The sequence below is a fragment of the Gopherus flavomarginatus genome, chromosome 17 (assembly GCF_025201925.1).
Source record: "Gopherus flavomarginatus isolate rGopFla2 chromosome 17, rGopFla2.mat.asm, whole genome shotgun sequence".
Taxonomy (NCBI): domain Eukaryota; kingdom Metazoa; phylum Chordata; order Testudines; family Testudinidae; genus Gopherus; species Gopherus flavomarginatus.
In genome coordinates this window covers 12,914,265-12,937,158 of record NC_066633.1, presented here as the reverse complement: position 1 = coordinate 12,937,158, position 22,894 = coordinate 12,914,265, and the positions used below count along the sequence as shown (strand labels likewise).

At 40.8% G+C, this 22,894-nt stretch overlaps 1 protein-coding gene across 4 annotated transcripts in view; it reads left to right on the top strand.

The window, feature by feature from the left end:
• Positions 1-22,894, top strand: part of SPTAN1 (spectrin alpha, non-erythrocytic 1) — a 67,644-nt gene that overhangs the window by 30,799 nt on the left and 13,951 nt on the right. For 2 of the 4 annotated variants that reach the window (XM_050926997.1, XM_050926995.1), the window contains exons 22-42: positions 403-551; positions 1,830-1,889; positions 4,315-4,513; positions 5,975-6,079; positions 6,910-6,930; positions 7,408-7,443; positions 9,231-9,278; positions 12,693-12,784; positions 13,907-14,051; positions 14,162-14,343; positions 14,531-14,630; positions 14,851-15,048; positions 15,170-15,316; positions 15,960-16,063; positions 16,228-16,390; positions 18,826-18,957; positions 19,338-19,475; positions 19,803-19,907; positions 20,104-20,312; positions 21,507-21,627; positions 22,187-22,308. In XM_050926997.1, coding sequence (XP_050782954.1) covers positions 403-551; positions 1,830-1,889; positions 4,315-4,513; positions 5,975-6,079; positions 6,910-6,930; positions 7,408-7,443; positions 9,231-9,278; positions 12,693-12,784; positions 13,907-14,051; positions 14,162-14,343; positions 14,531-14,630; positions 14,851-15,048; positions 15,170-15,316; positions 15,960-16,063; positions 16,228-16,390; positions 18,826-18,957; positions 19,338-19,475; positions 19,803-19,907; positions 20,104-20,312; positions 21,507-21,627; positions 22,187-22,308 — 2,576 coding nt within the window. The remainder of the gene's footprint in view (positions 1-402; positions 552-1,829; positions 1,890-4,314; positions 4,514-5,974; positions 6,080-6,909; positions 6,931-7,407; positions 7,444-9,230; positions 9,279-12,692; positions 12,785-13,906; positions 14,052-14,161; positions 14,344-14,530; positions 14,631-14,850; positions 15,049-15,169; positions 15,317-15,959; positions 16,064-16,227; positions 16,391-18,825; positions 18,958-19,337; positions 19,476-19,802; positions 19,908-20,103; positions 20,313-21,506; positions 21,628-22,186; positions 22,309-22,894) is intronic. The other 2 variants (XM_050926996.1, XM_050926998.1) reach the window with 1 other exon arrangement.

Here is a 22,894-nt window from a genome sequence, read left to right as displayed (position 1 = left end):
TACTGCAGAGGATTATTACTGAGAGCAGGTTCCGTTTAGTATCTGAGGGGGCCTCTTGCAGAGGGGTGGAGTTTATGGTAGGCCTTTTCCTACCTTGATGGTGTTTTTGTTTTTGTTTGTTTTTTTATTGAAAGAAAAAACATTTGTGTTTAAAGTCTAATGGTGTTAATGCACGAATCCAGGTCCCAAAAATCCTGTGGGCAGAAACACTCCCAGGACTGGTCTGATGCTGATGAGGTACTCTGAAAACACGTGGGCAGGGGTAGTTCTCTTGTGTGTTCAGGTGCTAGCAGTAGCCTCCAAGCAGTTACAGAAGTTGCTTGTTTTCAGTTTGTGGTTGTGTATCCATGACATCTAATCAAGATGAACATGTAATCAAGGTTGTATTTTCCTTTCTTTCAGGACTGGTGGAAGGTAGAAGTGAATGACCGTCAGGGTTTTGTACCAGCTGCCTATGTGAAAAAACTAGACCCTGCTCAGTCTGCATCCCGAGAGAACCTACTCGAGGAGCAGGGCAGCATAGCCTTGCGGCAGGAGCAAATTGACAACCAGTAAGATTTAACTAACAGGACCTAAAATCAGTCGTAGCACTTGGGTTGGCCAGTGCCTCACTTTTACACGTTTAGGTAGACATCCCTTTAACATCAGTGGATAGTTGCATTAGAACTCAGTGTTGCACTTTTACAGCAGTAAAATGCTTTTTTTTTATTGATCCATTTAATTCTTAATTCTAGATTCTTCTGCTGCCTTTCCAGTTTAACTGTACAAATCATGAAAATTGAGCTAAACTTTGTCTAACTTTATTTTCCATGTTTGTTGTTGTTGTACTTAACAACTTGAACTTGTTTGTGAATTATTTCTGTCCTAAGCAGCATTCATATTTGTAATTATAACATCTTAACACGCAATTATGTTTGAGACACCTTCTTAAATCTGACTTTCTGAAGTACAGTACCCTCCATATACAGGACTGGCCTTGGGCAATTAATTGTTTAGGGGTCATGGCTGTTTAGCTATGGCTTGTTGCAGTTTTTCAGAGACAAAGTGCTGCCACTCTGCACTACGTGAGCTAAAATCTACCTGCATAAAATTTTACTTTGCTGTGCAGATGAAGAGAGTTGCCTGAATGCTTGGTAAATGCCTCTCCTACAGCACATGGTAGCTGTAGATTAGTTTGAGGCAGAGCAGTAGAGGATAGGTGTGGGCTACAGGCTCATCTTATCAGACTACTTGGAAAGGAAAGTCTATAAGTTATATGCTCCCTGCCAGCTCTTCTTGTCGCTTTTACAAGAATTCCCACCCACTCAGTTGTTTTGAGACACCAACTATTAAATGTGTTCGTAAATTATTGGCTTTGTAAACTGAGAATGAAAACCTGTGTTTTTTTTAAGATTATATTATACTGTAATACATAGTACAGACTAGAGGAAGGAAAGAACACAAGGTTCTTAAATAGTAATAAATTCCTGAACAGTTTATGTAACTCTAATGTGCGCTTGCACACTGCTTCTGAGAGCTAGAAACTAGGGTGCATTATTTTGGAATGGTGGGAGTGCCTTTCAGTTCTGAACTGAATGGCATGATTGAGAAGTGAGATGGCCCTGTAGTGAGTTCAGCTGTGCTGCTGATGATTTCTTTACATGATTTGCACTGACTGATTTGCTTCAAATTTTGCTTTTGAATGGCACCTAACTTTCTCCATTTAAATGTGAATTCTTAACCTTCATCTCCCACCACAAATGACCCCTGGATGGAGCTGCTCCTCTCATTATTTTTGTTAATCTAACTAATTTTTGCATGCTTTTGCTGTGCTCCCTCTGTCTGTGCAGGACTCTCATAACTAAGGAAGTCAGCAGTGTATCTCTACGTATGAAACAGGTCGAAGAACTGTGAGTAGGATTCACCCCTTTCTAAACCATGCTGTCTCCATACTAGTTACCTGTTCATTTTCCCTTTTTTCTTTCCTTCTTTGGGAGTGCTGCTCCAGAGGGACACATGGAAGCAATTTGTACAATGTAGAATTGTCTTAATTTAGAACAGTAGTAGATATTTGACACATGATCTCTTACAGCTAGACAGCAGCGTATCTTATTGGCCACTTCTATCTTTGCTAAACTGGAGGCGCTGTTATTTTCTATCATACTGATCTTGCTTATGAGACAAGACGTCTACTTGTCTCCATTGACTGAATTAAAAAGAATCCTGCAGTTTCTTAGGTGTATGTAAAAATGTGATCTATTTATATACATACATGAACGTGTGTGTGTATTGGAATACAACATATTACATATGAATGGCTTAGAATTATTTGCAGATACAATTAAAATAATCATACCATTCACAAAGGATGAGCAAACCCTGTTATTTTGCTCCATAAAAGCTGCTGGAACAAATGTACTTTGCCTTGAGCTCTGATAAACCGCCAGAGGAAGCAAGTTCGACAGGTGATTGCTCTCGCTTGAGAATGCTCTGCCACCTTTCCTACAGAGTTTGTCTCAGACACCCATAACAGAAACATCCTAATCACTCTTAATTGTCACAAAGTAGTTGAAGGAAAATCAGATTCGAAGGGAATTGGAATTGGTCATTTATGAGCTATATAATTATGCTTCCGAGTTTCTGAAATTGCACCCTGAAGCAAACTTTTATCGTCGGTGCAGAATATGACACTCAAGTGCTATGTGCTTCTGTCAGCCTATCTGCCTAGAAGATGAGCAACAGTATTCTGCATGAGTCTCAGGTGGACTCAGTCTCAGCCAGTTCGCTTCCTTCTGACTTCCAGTCTTAATCCGATACCAAGATAACAATAGTTTCACTGAATTTAAGTTTCATGAAAAGGACACACAAGTAAGTATGGACATCCAGTATTGACACTGGAGCCCAAAGTGTCTAGCTTTTCTCCAACTGTGCTCTTGGTCTTAGGAATGAAACCATTGCAAAGGTGTCATGTTGACCTTCATATGGTGCTGGAGGTGACCCAGCGATATCTCATAGTATTAATGGCTTTTAATTTAATCATATCAGAATGGACACTTTCACTCTATCTGTATCTTGAAGATGGAAATCAATCATGGATATTAATAGTCTCTCTACTATACTCAAGCTTGAAATTTGATTGAAGAAATTTGAGGAATCCAGAGGCTGCTGGAACTGCTCCATCACCAGAAGATTTGAAACAGGATGGCAATTAGAGAAATTTTTAGAGGTGGTTTTTCCTGTAAGGATCTAACCACAGATTCCTTAAAGTGGTCATCAAGGTTGCCCTCCCAAAAAGAAGCATTCACCAAAAAAAAAAAAGTTTGCCCTCCCAAAAAGAAATCGCTCAAGACTTCTCTGCTGTCTTTCACCAGCCATAGCTTGTAAAAGGGCTCCAAAGGCCATCTGTATCCATTGCTTCCTCTTTGTTGTATGTTGGAAATATTTAGACTTGATTGTGAGAAATAAGCAGAAAACATTTACCCACCCACCTACCTGTGCCTTTCAAGTAATTGCACAGCATTTCTGTATATAATACTTGTTCTGAGAGGTCCTAACTCCATAGACAAAAATATTAATTTGCTTTGGTCTTCTAAGGCATAGGAAAACTATGTATCTCTTTTAAGCTGTCAGTATGTCTTTTTAGGACCTAATTATTGTCACATTTATCCTAATGTAAATCAGGAGTAATTCCATTGAAAAAAGTAGGAATCAAACATTTAAAAATAGTGCAAATGAAATCAGAATTAGGCACATTTCTATTGCACAATTGAAAATCTTTGGTTTGCGAAAGGAGGGGGAAAAAAGACAAAATCACCAAGGATTCATCAGATAATGCATTGCATAACAGGCAGTCAAGAATCTTGTGTCAGACAGCTGTAAGCTGTCAAATTTAAATGAGCCATGGGAAATTGATATACTAGAAGAAAACTCTTTTTAATGTGGTGTTTAGCATATTTTATGCATATGTTTGATACAGTTGCATGAACAAAATATAAGGTAGGATAAATAAGTAAAAGAGCCTATGTTTTATGCAGTTACCCCTGTGTTGCTGACCTGCATTCCTTATCCTAAGCTGCAATTTGCTTTGCTTCTGCCCATCAAAAAAGCCTTGTATGTGGGAGGTCATGGTTCAGTGTTGTGATCTGTGTAATATAGAAACTTAAAGGTTCTACATCTTCATGATCATTGTCTGTTGTTGTGCAGAATGATTTGGCATCTCCTTGTAGGGATTTCCTTCATCGCTGGTGCTACTAGTCCATTTTTATCACCTTCATATACTATAACTGTTCAGGTGAGATCTGATGGTCCCTCACCTTCCCTCTCTGTATGTTCCAGATATCACTCTCTTCTTGATCTGGGCGAGAAGCGCAAGGATATGCTGGAAAAAAGTTGCAAAAAGTTCATGCTTTTCCGTGAGGCTAATGAGCTGCAGCAGTGGATCAATGAGAAAGAGTCTGCACTCACCAATGAAGAGGTGGGGGCTGATTTGGAGCAGGTTGAGGTACTGCAGAAGAAATTTGATGACTTTCAGAAGGTAGGTTATTATGTAACCTTTTATGTAGCACAATAATTCTAAGTCGTCTTGTCATCCTTCAGCTCAGACCTGATGAGGTTTCCATGACAATCCCTTCATAGTTTGGTATAGTTCTACCAATCCACAACTCTGTGAAACAGGCAAAGCATTCAGTTTGTTTCTGCTGGTTCTGCTGCTGGCGACCCCATATCCACACAGCCCAAGCTGGTATTCTGCTACGTTATCTCCACCTACATAGCACCAGAGGAAACGCTATCTTTATTTAGCATTTCTGAACATGGAGCTTCCCGCACTGCCTGTAGGTGCCACTTTTACTACTTCCACTAAGCTGAGTGTGCCATCCAGACAAGGAAGCTTCCCCTCCCTTTGTTTAAAGGCAGAGTGATCAGGCACTCTGAACTGCACAGTATTCCACAAGGCATGAAACAATAATGGCCTCTGCTTTGAAGAGGAGATGATTGGTTTTATTTTTTTTCCTCCATCCACCATTGGCGAGGGTATGACATTGGCTGAATTTTGCCTTGCATGAGATGTAAATGAGCTTTAAAATGTTTTCCCTGTTGCCCTGTGAGCCATTGTGCGTAGAAGTGCCAGGGGCTCTGGACTAATGATTTGGAATAACCAGTGATTCAATGTGGGCTGTATTGCATTTACGGCTTGAATGTTAAGTAACAAGCAGTCTGAGCTGGCCTAACCTTACAGGTGAGAGATGGGTGCTAAACTCCTTGATGTCTCTGTAATAAACTGACTGCTGAACTTTAAAATATATCACCTTCAAGACTTCAGTGCCAGCTCTCTAGTATAAGGAAGTACACTTCTACTCCGATGTAACACGAATTCGGATATAACGTGGTAAAGCAGTGCTCGAGGCGGGCTGCGCACTCTGGCGGATCAAAGCAAGTTCGATATAACACGGTTTCACCTATAACGCAGTATGATATTTTAGCTCCTGAGGACAGCGTTATATTGGGGTAGAGGTGTATGTTTATTCTGAAATACATAACTTCCCTTTTTCTATTTTTAGTAATCTATTTAATGAGTTGTTATGGGGCCAGAAATAGTGGCCTGTATCATAAAGTCACATCTTGAGTCATCTCTTCTAGTGTATTTATTCAGCACAATAGCTGATCATTTTTTAATCTCGGTAATGCAGTTTAAATTAACATTGTAGTTAATGGTTTTAAAGGATATATTATCACTGTCTAGAAATTAACTTTAACTTTATTTTAGTGTGGGAAAACTCCAGTAGTCCAGTTCTTTAATCCATTGACACTGGCAGTTGGGATTTCTTGTCATAAGACTCTCTGCATTGTAGATCCACTGATGACAGGGAAGGTCAAAATGGCTAAATCCCTGCTGTTCATAAATTGGATACCTTTTGATGCCTCTGATTGACAACCTTACTGCCTTGTGTTTTGCTTATATAAATTTTCATGCTGTGATATTTACTGTTCTGTGCAGGATTTGAAAGCCAATGAATCTCGTCTAAAGGACATAAACAAGGTTGCGAATGACCTGGAATCTGAAGGGCTGATGGCAGAGGAAGTACAGGCAGTACAGCAACAGGTCTGTGTTTTTGTGACTTGATCTGCTGCCATTTTATAATAAGAGATAGATGGAATTTGTTTTGTCCTTTCTTCTCTTGTTTTTCCATCTGTCCTCCACTTTTGCATCTAAGATTTTTATTGCTTCTATTTCACTACTTATTCTTTTTTCTAGATTGCGGGTTGTCTAAAAGTGGCATCCTAAAGTGGCTTTGGTCAGCAGGGTAGCCTTTAGATCATTTCATTATAAATAGTGCTATAACATACATCTAGATAATGTTTAATTTTTTTAGTACTTGGACGTTCTAAATTAATAGTATGTGGATTTTCCATGACTAGTAGTGATGCTTTGGGCAAGTCATTTAATCTCTCTGTCCTTGTTTCTACATTTTTGATAATACTGTTAGACCTTACGGAGGTGAGGATTAGTTGGTTAATGGGATAAATTCGCTCCACTGTTGGTGCAGTTCTTTGAAAATTTAAAACGCAATATAAATGCCCAAGTAATATTATAATTTTCCATGGTTGCTTTTGCTTGTGTAAATAATTCTACACAATATCGACAATTATAGCAAGAGCACCGAAAACACTTGTTCCTTTATAAACTCTGAGATAATGTATACCGTAATTCACTGTGAGTATCAAAACTCTGCCACTTGTGCTGCATGTATTTTTTGATTTGATCATGTTCTTCACCTGGTAGTACACAGAAGGTCGACATAGCAGAATACTTTTGCTTCCTCTTTGTAGATTACATTGTTCATCCCATTTCCTTCCCTTTCCTCAAAAAGAATCAAATCTTTCTAGATTTTCTTTTACAAAATAACATATCCATTTCCTTTTCCCTTACAGGAAGTTTATGGCATGCCCAGGGTAAGCACTGTTATGATATTTGCATGCTGTCTTGCAGAAGCTTTAACAGAAAGAGTGCTTGGATGTATAGAAGAGAAGATTTTGTGACTGAGATCCCTTTTGGGTCAGAGTTCATCTCTCTCAGAACTCTCTCTCTTTCTTGATAATGGCTTTGAAGGGAAACACAAAAATTCTCTTATCTTCTTCAGCCAAATTCAGGGAGATTATCTTTTTGATGCATTCACCCTGTGTTACTTTGTATCTCAAGCCAGTAGCCAACTCAGTGTAGGGTAGCTCATGTGATCCTGATATATATATAGAGAGAGATTTATCAACATGCATTTTTTAATTTTTTTTAAATAATTCTGAAAGGATTGTATGCACATAAATAACTTAATCGGGTGTCTTGATCCTTGAAAATTTAACAGGGTGTTGGTTAACTTCCATTTTCTGTGTTTTCTTGATGTGTCTAAAGTTTTCCCTTAATCCTTTAAACAGGATGAAACTGATTCCAAAACCACGTCTCCTTGGAAGGTAGGTCTGACTATTTGGCCCATCTAACAGATAGGAAAAGTAAGAACATTCTTGCACGTTACATCATCTCTTAGGGCCTTGCATCCTTCTAACACACACACTCCTTTCCTTATGAGTAGTAGTAGAGTGCTGTCCTGGTCCCTTCTTCCAATAGTCAGGTCAATTCACAGTAGATAGATTTTTTTTTTTTTTTAAATGCACATTATGAAAAATCTGTGGAATAATCAGTAGAAATTAACTGACGTAATCATCTCGCACACTGTATTAAAATATAAAGCTACTCTACACGTGCTGTTGTCTCAGAGGTAATATTAACAAAAAACAAACACCGTCAATTTGCCTCATGTCTAGTCTTCATTACAAGTATGTACACAACGATGAACAGTAGCATGTCCGCAGCAAGATAACTCACTATAGAAATCTCAAACTGCACTTTATATATAAAACCACAGTAATCCGTTTCCTTTCTGTATAGCAAAATGACATTTGTCATTTGAAAGTCTTTAACAGAGGACTGATTTCCACTTCTGTACAAAGATGATTTGTAGTTCAGATCTTTTAACTGGCAATATGGCTCTTAATGGGAAGATGATAGTCTCACTGTGCATGATTTAAGTTCCCCTTCCGCTGTACAGTGTGCACGAAAGAATGAATTCTGTGAGCAATCCATCGGGGTAGAAGAAAGGAGACTTTTACATTCCGAAGGAGAGGAGAGGCTTCAGTCAATTCTTTTTCCAGTTTGTTTCCACTAGTCTCAAATGTTTTCTTAGCCTTTCAGGAATATTTTAATTACTTGCTGGGATGATTTTTGTCAAAAATTCAGTTAAACTTAAATCTGTTGAACACTTGTCATTCTCAGTGCATATTTTATTTTGAAAAAGTTTCCATTTGTCAGAGTTGTCTTTTCAAGTTCCTTGTCTTTTCAACCCTCATTAAGGCTGTGGTTCTCTTTTAAAGGAATACTATCAAGATAATATTTATACACATTTTTAAATTACTGTGGTCTGTAAAACCTTAAGCTGAATTTTAAAAATCTGTCTTTCACCATTTACTTATATGCTGATTGAAATCCAAAAAGCAATCTAAAAATACAGAATCTAATACAGTAGAACCTCAGAGTTACCAACTGACCAGTAACCATACACCTCATTTGGAACCGGAAGTACACAAGCAGGCAGCAGCATAGATACCAAAAAAAAGCAAATACAGTCCAGTACTGTGTTAAACATAAACTACTAAAAAAGGGGAAAGCACCATTTTTCTTCTGCATAGTAAAGTTTCAAAGGTGTATTAAGTCATTGTTCAATTGTAAACTTTTGTAAGAACCACCATGTTGTATTGTTCAGAGTTATGAACATTTCAGAGTTACAAACAGCCTCTATTCCCAGGGTGTTCATAACTCTGAGGTGCTACTGTAAAAAAAAATTAGACATTGGTACAATAAAAGAGATTATCACTCACCATGTCCCTCTAATATCTTGGGACCAACAAAATTACTGCAACACTACATGCAAAAAGTAATCATTTGTCTGAGACAGCGATGGGTTCACAATGCTGTAGAAGAAAATGTACACTAAAAATTTGTAATTGAAACTTATAAAGTCATGAACATTTCCATTCATCCTACGTGTTGTAAAATCTGTCTTACAAAACCTGTTTTTGGCCAAGACTAAGTTGTGTTGGAGTGTCTGAGTTTTTGTTAGTATGGTATGACACTTGATTGTTAGGACAGAAATTTAACTGCTTGATTTTGATTTTTTTACTATTTTTGCTTTTTCCTCATATAGTCTGCACGTATGATGGTACATACAGTGGCCACCTTTAATTCCATCAAGGTAAGAATCCAGTTGTGGTGTTTCTACTCACTGAGAAGTAATAGCTTTGTCTCATCACCTTTTTTGTGTTCACCATTCTGCCTCCATGTTCTATTGCCCTTCATACCCTTTTGACTAAACATGTTAAAATAAATGCTAATTTACAGCATCTGCTTCTCAGAATAGAACAGGTGCTTTATGCACATACATAGCATAAAGTTACCTGCTTCCACATCACAGGAGAAACCCTTATAGCTTGCTGTATAGTTCCTTGAACCAGTGCTTTGTTCTGTGATCAAAGCAGCAAATAGAAATCCAATGACGTGTGTGTGTGTGTGTGTGTGTGTGGACAACCTGCAGTTAGAAACCTTCAGTTATGCTCAAAGATAACTTTGGCCTTCCTCCTAGCTCATTTCCTACCACCCACTGTTCTCTAAGTAGTTTGCTTATGTGCTCTTAAAGCACTAAGAGTAACATTTTTTAGGAAGACTACCATTTCTACCATAATCTTTTTAAAGTGGCAGTAATCTGACTGTTGTCCATGGACTGCCAGTGTTCCAAAGGGCCTTTTGAGCAGATCTATGGAATGAAACCTTTAGGGAACCAAAATGGAGAGGCAGCGGAGTTGGGAATCACAAGAGGATTTTGCTTCTACAAAGAAATCTGTGGATTGAAAAAGCTGGGGAACCATGCTTTAAATGTGATCCTCACCTGAAAATAAGTCTTCATAGGGCCTTTTTCCTTTCCTTTTCTTTAGAGAGAATTTGAAGCACCTTTATACCTTAAGAAATGTAACTATACAAGCACAGTGAGCAAAATATTTGAAAATAAATCTTTATTGGATTTACATTTCAGGTCATGGAGGTCTTCAAGTGCTTGCTCATGTCCATTCCATATTAGGTGTGTGCTTTCCACATGCACAGGTGCCGGAAGTTTTTGCCCCAGCAGTATCCATAGGGGACCGTCTCTGGCACCCCCTGGAGTGGTGCCCATATGGCATGATGTAAGGGGTGCCGCTGGCTCCCTCCACCCTCAGTTCCTTCTTGCTGCCAGTGACGGTGCTGGAGCATCCACTGCTTTGGCTAGCGGTGTTTCGTTTTCTGTTCTGAACTTTGAAAACATGTAATATTGTTGTATATAGTTAGTAGTTCTCAACTTTTTGTTAGTCCCAAACAGAACTCAGCCAGGGGACAGGGCATGCCCTGATCCCCAAGCTTTAAGACCTGCGATAGCTGCAAATGGCCTATGCCTGTCAGCGATCCACATACCAGCTGCCTAAGGTGCTTAGGTGAAGGGCACATAAATGACACGTGCTGTATCTGCAAGTCTTTTAAATCTAGGATGAAGAAGGAACACAATATCCGTCTGATAGTGCTCCTAATGGAGTTGGCACTCACTACGGCACCAGAGCGTTCTGACTCCGCACTGAGCACCACGGCCTCTGTTTGCAGTGCTCTTCTGGCACCATCCACAAGCTGGCACCGGTCCCCCATGGTAGTTCAACACTCCCTTCAGGAAGTCGGGCCCCAGCTGAAGATGAGCAGTGCAGCCCATCCCATGCTTTGCCTGCGACCCCCAGATAGCAATGCAGGCCCTAGCCAGCTTCAGGTGCCATCGACTCTCGAAGCTCTTTGAGCGGCTCAGGAGATCCATATGCTCCCAGTGCCGCCCACATCGGTGCCCCGGTCTCAGGGAAGACTTGTAATGGGACCTATGCAAGTGTCCCCACTTCAGTAGTACCAATCCCCATCAAGAGGGACTTCCTTGCCCCCTGGAAAAGATCGTTACCATTCCTCAGATGATACCTCGCTGAGATGGTGACTGACCGCCGGATGGTCCTGGAAGGGGTTCCATCAACAACCCTCCTCACTCCATTGAGTTGGTGTCAGGCACTTCGGATCTCAGCTGGGGAGCACATCTCGGCAACCTCCAGACTCAGGGGATGTGGTCCCTGGAGGATGCGCAGTTACACATAAACATCAGAGAGCTCTGAGCAGTCCAGCTGGTGTGCGGAGTCGTCTTGCCCCACCTGTCAGGCAATGTGGCACAAGTCCTGATGGACAATAGAGCCTCCATGTTCTACATCAACAGGCAAGGGGGAGAGCGCTTGTCAGCTCTCTGTCAGGAGGTGCTCCATCTGTGGGAATTCTCCATCAGCCACGAAATCCACATGGAAGCTTGTCACCTTCCCAGTGTCAGGAATATGCTGCCAGACCAGTTCAACAGGGACTTCTCCTCTCACCACGTGTAGTCACTCCATCCAGAGATACCCTGCATGATCTTCCAAAGGTGGGGAACTCCCCAAGTGGACCTGTTCACTACCAGACAGAACAGGAAATGCCACCAGTTTTGTTCTCAACAGGGTCTGAGCAAGGACTCCCTCTCTGATGCCTTCCTCCTGTCGTGGTCAGGGAGCCTGATGTACGAGTTCCCTCTGATTCCACTCATCAGCAGGGTTCTGGCAAAGATCGAGAGAGACCATGCACAGGTTATCATGATAGCCCCAGCGTGGCCTTGCCAACATGGGTTTGGCACACTCTTGAGTCTGTCAGCAGCCACTCCCGGGACATCCAGAGGGCCTTAGCTTTTTATATAGAACGTACCAAGCCTTTCCGTAAATCGACGCAACTCTTCATTGCTACAGCTGATAGGATGAAGAGTCATCCGGTGTCCTCACAGAAGATTTCCAATTGGATCACCTCGTGCATAAGGACCTGTTATGACCTGACGGAGGTTCCACCAATTGTCAAAGCCCACTAGACGAGAGCGCAGGTGTCTTCGGCAGCCTTCCTGGCACACACATCCCTATCCAGGACATCTGTAGAGCCGCAGCTTGGTCCTCTGTCCACACGTTTACTGCTCATTATGCCATCATTCAGCAGGCCAGGGACAACACTGGGTTCGGCAGAGCTGTGTTGCAATCTACATGTCTGTGAACTCCTGCCCACCTCCAGGGGTACTGCTTTGAAGTCACCTAATATGGAATGGGCATGAGCAAGGACTCAAAGAAGAAAAGACAGTTACCTTTTCCATAACTGGTTTTCTTTGAGATTCCATAGCCTGCCCTCCTTCCCCACTGTTGAAGTTTCTGGCAAGAAGGAACTGAGGGTGAGGGGAGCTGGCAGTGCCCCTTATACCATGCCATGCAGGTGCCACTCCAGGGGATGGCAGAGCCAGTCCCATACGGATACTGCTGAGGGAAAAAAATTCCAGCACCGGTGCATGTGGTGAACACACACACCTAATATGGAATGGACATGAGCAACACATCTTGAAGAACACCAGTTACGGAAAAGGTAACTCTCTTTTTTGTCATTTAGTATGACCTGGAGAAACGAAGCTTTCTCTTTTAAACAAGAAATAAATATATAACATTGTTTAACCTGTCAACATCAGGTGCAGTGCTGAGGCTTCATTTCCATTTTTCCCTTTCAGGAACTAAATGAGCGCTGGAGATCTCTGCAGCAGATGGCAGAGGAGCGAAGCCAGCTGCTGGGCAGTGCCCATGAAGTCCAGAGATTTCACAGGTAAGGAGCGCACTGCCCCAGGTACATCACATAATGTTTTAGTGGTAGTTTTTACATTCAATTTTTATTCTCGGTTTAATGTAAAAACATTTAATTTTAAGAGAACAAACACCAGCTCATACAGGGCCTTGTCAAATACCCATTGACTTTTTCCATTTGCTTCAGTGGAAGTTGGACGAGGTCCATGGTGAGGAGCAGTTCTCTAGTCTGTGTTTGCATTAAAATTTTTAATTAAAAAATTGGCTGCCTTAGTTTTATTGCTGACAGAGGCATCTTGTGATACTAGCGTGTCACTATCCGTATGGAAGCCAAGTGTAGGATTCTGTCTTAAACCTGTATCTTCAGATCAGTGATATTCTCTAAAGGGATTGCAGTGCTCCCACCATGCTGTGCCCTTTTCTCTCTGGAACTGCTGTCATGAGCTTTCTCTTCTCTCTTCTCCATCCCTTTGCCAGCTGGCTACCACACACAGGTGCAGCTTCTCCCTTCAGTTATTTGTCACAGCTGATAGGCTTCTAAACTTTTGTGTATCACTGCTTCTGCTTTGTCTGCATTTACCGCCACCAGCACCATTCTTACTTCTGCGGCTAAGATGGTGTCAGCCCAACATGCCAACGTTTTGCCCCAACCTCTTCCACAATTGTCATTAATTTCTCCTGCTACATTCATTCCTGAAAAGGAATGAATATCTTAATCCAGGTCCAACAAGAACTCTGTGCATTCTGTGTTTGCATTCGCTAGAGAGAGGAAAGTTTCTCTGATGGTTACAGCACAGGAGTGTGAGAATTAGGAGATCCTAGATTTGTTTCCTAGCTCTGCCAGAGATTGCCTTTGTGATTTTGAGAATTCACACTGCCTCACAGGTGTAATCTGAAGCTTGATTTATTAAATCTTGAGATTGTCAGAGGAAAGCTTATTATTGAAGGGCACCAAAAATTCTGATTTTTTTTTAAATGATACCAATGTTCGTTCTTACCTCATGAGAGTTTAACTTCCACTTTAAAACAGACGAAAAAATTGGAAGTATTAGATACTTAAGACCTTATGGAAACAGGCTACCTGGAGTTTGATGAGACTCTAGTTAATGTCCTTCATTTGTGTTTTTCCTTTTTTCCCAACCAGAGATGCTGATGAAACAAAGGAATGGATTGAAGAAAAGAATCAGGCGTTAAATACAGACAACTATGGACATGACCTGGCCAGTGTGCAGGCCCTGCAGCGAAAGCATGAAGGCTTTGAGAGAGATTTGGCAGCTCTTGGAGACAAGGTCAGACCAAGAGACCAGAACACATGGGTTACTTGCTTTCTGTAGCGGTAATGATGGTACTGCAAAAGAGGTTCCTGCCTTTCTTCTTACTCTTCCTCCTTTATTGCCAGGTGAACTCTTTAGGTGAGACTGCTGAGCGCCTGATTCAGTCACACCCAGAATCTGCTGAAGACCTCCAAGAAAAATGTACTGAACTGAACCAGGCCTGGAATAGCCTGGGGAAACGCGCCGACCAGCGTAAAGAGAAGCTTGGGGATTCTCATGACCTGCAGCGTTTCCTCAGTGACTTCAGGTAAAAACTAAATTGATCAAATTCCTGGTCCCCACTGTTAGTTTAGTTATTAATTTAAGTACATGTAGTATATGACTTAGACTGAATATTTGTTGGAGTGGTGAAAGATAACTCATTTCCCTAATCAGACTTGCTGCAAACAAACAAAAAAACAATCCCTTTTTTTTGGTTGCTTTTGTGGTTACAGGGACCTCATGTCTTGGATCAATGGAATCCGGGGACTAGTGTCCTCAGATGAACTGGCAAAGGATGTGACTGGAGCTGAGGCTTTATTGGAGAGACACCAGGTATGTGCAGGAGCCCTCTGCATTTTTCTGTAGGTATGAACATTCGCTGTTAAAATCAGTTTTATGTACTCTGTTGGTAAACCAGTTCAACAGTATTTTTTTTGAGACTCCCCATGTATGTTTCCAAGACGAGACTGAGAATGTCTTTCCTTGCAGTTTAGCATTCTGCTTCTAGTTATTAAACCTCTTTTCTCTCCTTCTCCCCCCTCCTTCCTTACAGGAACATCGCACTGAAATAGATGCCAGGGCTGGCACTTTCCAGGCATTTGAGCAGTTTGGGCAACAACTTTTGGCTCATGGACACTATGCCAGCCCAGAGATCAAGGAGAAACTGGATATTCTAGATCAAGAACGGGCAGACTTGGAGAAAGCCTGGGTCCAGCGTAGAATGATGCTGGACCAGTGTCTAGAACTACAGGTACTTTGCTGCCTTTCGTTTTTTTTAATAGTATGCTTTCTTAAGGAAACTTTTCTTTCACTCCCACCAGTGGGCAGTACTCACTGGTTAGTTTTCTCCTACCTATGTTCCTTCTCCGTAGCTGTTTCATCGGGACTGTGAACAAGCAGAAAACTGGATGGCTGCCCGGGAGGCGTTCCTGAACACAGAAGATAGAGGAGACTCCTTAGACAGTGTGGAGGCTCTCATCAAGAAACATGAAGACTTTGATAAAGCAATCAATGTCCAGGTGAGGGATGTATCCAAAGTGGATGACAGCTGTTCTATTTTATTTTACATTCAGCTCCTGAAAACTTCTTTTAAGGTCAGCAGGATATGATAGATCTGATGTTGGTGATGTGACTCTAAAGTTTAGAACCCTATAAAGATTTGTTCTAAATATTTAGGAGGTTAGAAACTGGTTACAAAGCTGAGAAATAGCTACTATCACTGCAGATAATAAGGGGTTTGTTATTGATTGGTTATGAACATGATGCAATAAAATAATAGATATTTACCTAACTAGGGCAGCGTGAATCACAGTACAGCATATTTCTTGTGAAAAGAGTAAGTGATTTAATGGTTTGTATTGGAAATCCTTACTCTGAAAAAAAAAATCAGTGTTTTTCCACTTCCTCTAAATCCTGGAAGAGCCCTTTCTGATCCTGAGAGAAATTCCTTTCTTTTCAATGTCTGATCTGCAGGATCTCCCACTTGCTCTTAAGTGGAGTTCTGCTCATCCTGACATAGGGCTGATTTCCTTAGACTCATATTAACAAGATACCAGCCTTCTTTCAAAGAAATGTCCTACTCTAGTTCTTACACAACTCTTTACGGGGATTTTTTTGCAGTATCTGAATATACTCAACTTGTGTCCTTTTTGTTTTGAACAGGAAGAAAAGATTGCTGCGCTGCAATCGTTTGCTGACCAGCTGATTTCTGCTGACCACTATGCTAAAGGGGTCATTTCTAACAGACGCAATGAAGTTCTGGACAGGTTGGTGTGCTAACTGCATTGTTAGATCAGCTGTGGATACCTTCTGAAAAGAAGGAAATTGTTTAGAGCCAGTATATAGCTTTTATGATGGTACGTAGTCTCCTACTTCATGCCCGTTCTTATAGATACTGGTGAGTATGAACCATATCTCTGATTATGTACAGGTGGCGTCGTTTGAAAGCTCAGATGATTGAGAAGAGGTCTAAACTGGGAGAATCTCAGACCCTCCAGCAATTCAGCCGTGATGTTGATGAAATAGAGGCTTGGATCAGTGAAAAACTCCAAACTGCAAGTGATGAATCCTATAAGGATCCCACAAACATCCAGGTGAATAATTATTTGACCAAGAAAGTCAAATGGAGTGAAAGTTTAATTCCATGTAGCATATCCTGTTGCTGATAACAGGATGTGCACAGGAAAAATTCCAATTCTTGTGTTAAAGGGATAACAAATTGTTTGGAATTAATCTTCTAAAGGGGAGAAAATGTAAATAAAGCAATCCTTTCATTATGGAGACATGCAGTATGCATAGAGAAAGGACCGAAATAGAAGGCAGTAATTATTTTTAAATAAAATATGTAATATCCACATAAATATGCTGCCAGAATTCACATAAATCCCTAGGCAGTTATGCTCCAGCGTAAATTTGATAAGACATCCTAGCCTCTCTTCTCCCCAACAACTAGATGATAAAATAAAAATTTATCTTTTATAAATGTCTCTTGTGTCCCACCCCCACTTACTGGCCTAAGTTGCAGATCTTCATCTATTTTTCATTATTAAAGAAAAACTCTTTAAGTGATATCCTGTGTTTTTAATACTGATATGTGGATCAGTATGACTGCACTGAACTCTCTTCTTCTTGATCTGTTTTGTAGCTTTCCAAACTGCTGGTAAGTTTTGTAGTTTGGTTGAACTGGCCATGGTAGGTGTTTGTTCTTCTGTATAGATTATATGTGAGCACAAAGTCTGGTTGTGTTCAGTCTGTTGCTCCATCCATTAATTCATCCAGTTTCTTTTCCATTTTCTAATATTCACTGACCTCCAAACAGATGTTACCATAGGCCTCAGTGTTTTTGGGTGTTGCTTTTTTGTTTAGTTAATGCCTCTTAAACACCATTTACTTACATATTTGTTTTGCAGATGTGTTCTGCATGATCTGTTTAATTTGTGGTGCAGTATTAATTCTTTAAGGGGTGGTTCATAAAGAATCAGAAATATGGGTTGTCGTCCTCCTTTTTTAAATATTTGGCTACTGGACATGTCTTGTCCTCATTCCTGCTGGACCTAGAGCTGTGGTGATTAACCCATGGCCATGTGATGTCAGTTCCACTCACTTGTGTCTGGAGTCAAAATTTCTGAACGAAGGGTATCAGTGGAAGTGCCCACAGTTTGCAGGGATAGAAGTTTGTGGAAGAAGTAGAGGGAAGATTGCAGAACTGAGAGTATATGTGGAAGGCTGATAGGAGTGGTAAGAATCCGAGGAGGAGGAGAATTAGAAAGAGGACAGAGCAAAGCAAAGAGTGGAGAAGTGACTAGGGTAAGAGGGAGGGGCACAACTGAAGGAAGCAGTGTTTGTCTTTCTGGCCCTGGAGGTTGCACTATCTATATATTGGCTACTCAAACAAAAATGTCGTCTGTCATTTCCCTAGAGTGTGAATTTGTTTTGGTGGTAATAGATTGACATTTTGTACTATGAGAAGCTTTTTTCATTCTCCAGCATAATGAATTTATATGCCAAGAAATGGGTGGATTTTAGCTGATACACAGTATAATCTCAACCTTCAGCAATAGCAGTTTTCAGAATAAGCAGGCCATGCAGAATTTTTCATAACAGTACTGTAGCATTTTTTTTTGTTTTATTTTTACTCTAACCATCACCTTCCCTTCCATTCTCCCTCAGGACAATGTATTTGTCCAGTGTTACTAGCATGTGGAGTTGATATTTGTAAATACTGTTTTGTCGTTCTTGTTCCATTGTTTATGCTTATGGTGGGTGTATGCATGTATATGAAAGAAAACTGCTTATTCACTCCCTTCCTGTGGCTCCTGTTGTTCTCATGATGCCTTCAATTTTCAGTGAAGACAACTTTCAACAAACAGCTAAGCATGGTTTCTTAAATAGTTTTGAGTTGCTAACTATGTTTAACTCATTGTTTTACCACCATAATTTAGTCATATGGTGACTCAGTATCTTCTCATATGAAAACTGTGCATAAAAGGTGCAGGTTGGGGTGAGGACTTTTTCCTCCTGACCATGTATTTGGATGGGAAAAGTCATAAACCTCTAGAACTGATCAGTGTGGAGCAGCGACCATGTTCAGGATACATACAAACACAGTCAATGTTTTTTAGCAGTGGTGCCACGTAAACCAGAAATCCATATTTGGAGAATAGCAAAACTTAACGTTAGAAATGTGTTTCAGCCCCCTTTAAAATGCAGGAGATATATGCTGATATAGGAACATTAGTGTAAATGTCCAATCACAGGTAGACATGCTGGTTCAAAAACAGCCTAATGCTCACTTAGTAAGACTGAGAGAGCAGCAAGTGGTGAATGTGATGTAAATGCCTAGAGAGAGATTTGGATTTTCATGATTTTACATAAGGTATTAAATATTTCCCCAGGTTAGACTACACACAAACTCCCTTCCTTCTAACCCTGTTTATGCAGACCATGCTTGCATTCTCTTCTCAATCCATGAGAATAATTTGGGAGCCCCACGTCCAGTCCTTAACAGCTTTGTTTTTGCTGCATTCAGAGCAAACACCAGAAACACCAGGCCTTTGAAGCTGAACTTCATGCCAATGCAGACCGGATCCGTGGAGTCATTGACATGGGGAATTCTCTCATTGATCGGGGAGCATGTGCCGGCAGTGAGGATGCAGTGAAGGTAGGTGCAGCACATATAGGATAGTTAATGACATGTAGCCTTCAACTGATTCTATAGTTATATTTTGTTAGAATGAGGAAAACCACTTTCTTTTGTAGAAGCTTTTTTTTTTAATTCCTTGTTTAACTATGCAGTATGGAGCATGAGAACTGTTTTGTCCCATTTTTGCTTTGAAATTAGTGATGTTTTCTGATTCTTCTGTCAGAATGTAAAAGTGAAATGGAGAGGCAGACAAGGGAGAATTTTCCTAGATCGCATGAATAACTGCATAATCTATAGTTGTAGAAGCAGCAACCAAATGTGTACAGTGTGTTCCTTTGCCACATTTATTAGGGATTTTGTTTTGCTTCTGAGCGTTTATTTTCTCCTTTTTGTAACAGGCACGTTTAGCTGCTCTGGATGACCAGTGGCAGTTCCTGGTGCAGAAATCAGCAGAGAAGAGTCAGAAGCTGAAGGAAGCCAACAAACAGCAGAATTTCAATACTGGAATCAAGGATTTTGACTTTTGGCTGTCAGAGGTACCTGACTACCCTGGATTGGGGACTGCAGTTTCTCTGATACTAGCTCCCTTTGCTGATATGTGATGTGCTCCAAAAAATTCTTAAGAGAATAAAAAACAAGGGTTTGGGAAGTTTCTATGCTTGTCATTGCCTACACTGATGTTGGCAGGAAACGTGCTTGCATAAAATCTCCCATGTCTGAGACAAGCAGGGAGACAAAGTTCACAAACTTAACTTCCTTTGGGGACAATTGGAGGAGACAAACAGTCACCTGCACAAGTAAGAGCATTACATTTGCAGTTCTTAGTTAAACTTCAATATGTAATTGTATTCTTCCTTTTCCAGGTGGAGGCTCTGCTTGCATCTGAAGACTATGGAAAAGACCTGGCATCTGTAAATAACCTGCTGAAGAAACACCAACTTCTGGAAGCCGACATATCTGCCCATGAGGTAAGCACCTCTGCTAACAGGAAGAGAAATTATAGTAATCGGAGAATTCCATAGCAACATGCCGTAAAGTTTAAACCTGTAGAAATACATTTCTCTGTGTGTACATCATGAATATGAAGAGAAGATCCTGTGCTGAGACTACATGCTCAAAAATTGAGTTTTTCGTTCTTCACTCACTCCTTGCTTATGATTCCAGGATCGTCTGAAGGACCTGAATGGCCAGGCTGACAGCTTGATGACCAGCAGCGCTTTTGACACCTCCCAGGTAAAGGACAAGCGAGACACTATTAATGGACGCTTCCAGCGGATCAAGAGCATGGCAGCTGCCCGCCGTGCAAATCTGAATGAGTCCCACCGCTTGCATCAGTTCTTCCGGGATATGGACGATGAGGAGTCCTGGATCAAGTATGTACTTCAGAAGTTCTAGATGTAGCATTGTCTGAGGCCATGTCCATATTATAGCCATGCTATCAACAACCATATTTCAATGCAGTTGTTGAACAGTGTTCATAGCACAATTTACCATGTCATTGAGGAAAAAGATGATTTCCCCAAGAACCATGTTAATCTAACTATGCCATAGACTACCTACCCACTCGTCAGGTGTATGCCATCTTGTCCAGATAATCTATAGTATAGTTTTATAACGCAGTTACAAAGACACATATCCGTGCCCATGGTGCTTGGGGAAGCATGCAGAAGTGGCTTCAACTCTAGTGTGGGCTTGGTCTTAATGCCTACGGATATCAATGGGCAGGCTTCAGAAAGCATGTTCAGTGCTAGGAAAAACTTGAGGTTTGACTATAATCTTGTGGTAAAAATCCTATGAATCGTGTATCTTTTAAACTCTGCCTCTGTCTGTTTGAAATTTCTTTCAAAAAGGCATTTATGAGCCTGCTGAAAGCAGTTTTTAGTTTTACTATTTTGGCCTGTGATAGCAGTTAAGGAAAAATGCTTTCCAGAGATGTCCGTATGAATCCTGATATTATTGGTATGACTGGTTTATAATCAAGGAAATAAGAACTGTGCTGGTTTCCACTCCATCAGTATGTAGAGGTTAGCCAAATAGAAATGATCAAAACTGGAGAATTAAAATTACTTTCAAACTTTGAAAGGAGGGAAGGAGCGGGTGTGTGTGTGTGTATGTGTAGAGAGAGAGAGGGAGCACCTTGTCCCCTCTTTGAAACTGTGCTGGTCAAACTGCTGGGAGTTGAATCCTTTTTACTAACATTTATAAGTCAGGTGCATGGCTTACTGCTTCAAAGGCGCTCGTAGTGCTGGGTTGTAGGAACATCCCCGTTATTTATATTCATTTTTCTGCCTTGGATTCTCTGTATTAAAAAGTAGCTGAAAGGCCATCAAATGCTAAAAACAGAGGACCCCATTAAAATCTTTATATTTACCTCTTTAAATATATGTAATAATTTGCTGTAAGCTCCAGTCCTGGAATGCGAAACATACAAAAGGAGTAATGTTCATTCCTGTTAGAGCTGTTAAGTGTCAAGTTTTCAATGACAGCTGTTATATCTGTCTAGTTTGACCTTTAAAGGTATAAACTTTACTCATCCCCCTCTTCCCCTTTTCTTCTCTGGGACTCAGGGAGAAGAAGCTGCTGGTTAGCTCAGAGGACTATGGCAGAGACCTAACTGGAGTGCAGAACCTAAGAAAGAAACACAAACGTCTGGAAGCAGAATTGGCTGCTCACGAACCTGCCATCCAGGTTAAAAAAACAAACAAAAAAAAACCCAGTCAGTCAAAGAGTTGTTCCATGACAGGTACTGCTGTGTTGTTTCCAACGCAAACTGTGTAGGTTACAGGCAAACATTTGGATGAGGAAAATAACCAGTCATGATAGAAAGTGTAGTACTCTGTATAGTCAAGTTACAGATTTTTAACATTTATATGATCTGGATCACAAATCAATTATAAGCATCACTGGTTTAGATCTGTGCAGCCTGAGATGTTTCTGCAGATCACAAAGGAAATCACACTTCCCTCATGCTCCTAAAGAAGGGCATGACTAAGCAAAGATATGGAGTGTTTTAAATTAAAGTGACAGGAAGTTCCTTCCTCTTCAGACAGTAGCACTTCTCACCTTGATTCTAAATCCACAAAAAACACGTGAGTTGAAGGAAAGAAGAGAAAAGGGTACGGTTGTGAAAGAAAATGACCCAGAACTGGGGAGTTGTAAAGAGTGCAGATAAATGATGAGGAGAGAGCAGCACTGCTGAAAATTGAAAACACTGAGAATACCGACGTGTGCTTTGTCTGCTTCACAGGGTGTGTTAGACACCGGTAAAAAACTGTCCGATGATAACACGATTGGAAAGGAGGAGATACAGCAGAGGCTAGCTCAGTTTGTAGACCACTGGAAGGAGTTAAAGCAGTTGGCAGCAGCTCGGTGAGTGAGAATCATTTTTCTACACCAGGAAGTATGAATGAAACATATAGGGACGAGTAGCAGCCAAATCTTGCAATCTTTTGATTCAGGTCATCAGCAATATCAGTGCAATAAATGCTAATAGTGCATTCTACTGAGGCCATGCCTGAGGGGACAGGTGAAAAGGGGGTCATTCGTAAATGCTCCTCAGTACCAACTTCAGTTTTGTGTTTTCCTTTAGTCGAACACAATCTAAACTTTGGGGGTATTTATTCCTTCTTCGTTTGGAGGCTAGACCCTTGACATTGTTATTCCCACCAGGCTGTGCTCTCCTGAATAAAGACTGTGGTGGCGGGTGGGGGGAGTACATAATTTCCAGATATGTAAGGACTGTGAAATGGCCTGGTGAATTACATAGTAGATTTAGGGTAGATCTAGAGCTGGCAGTGTCACGGTAGGGTCATTTTCAGCTTCTGAAGGAAAGAGGTTAGTGTAAAATTATCACATTTTAGGGTTGGTGGTAGTGAGCAGGCTGTCCTTTCACCTGTCTTGACCTCTCCAAACCTACGTTGAGTAGTAGTTCTGCTTCCATGTCCTAGATGAATGT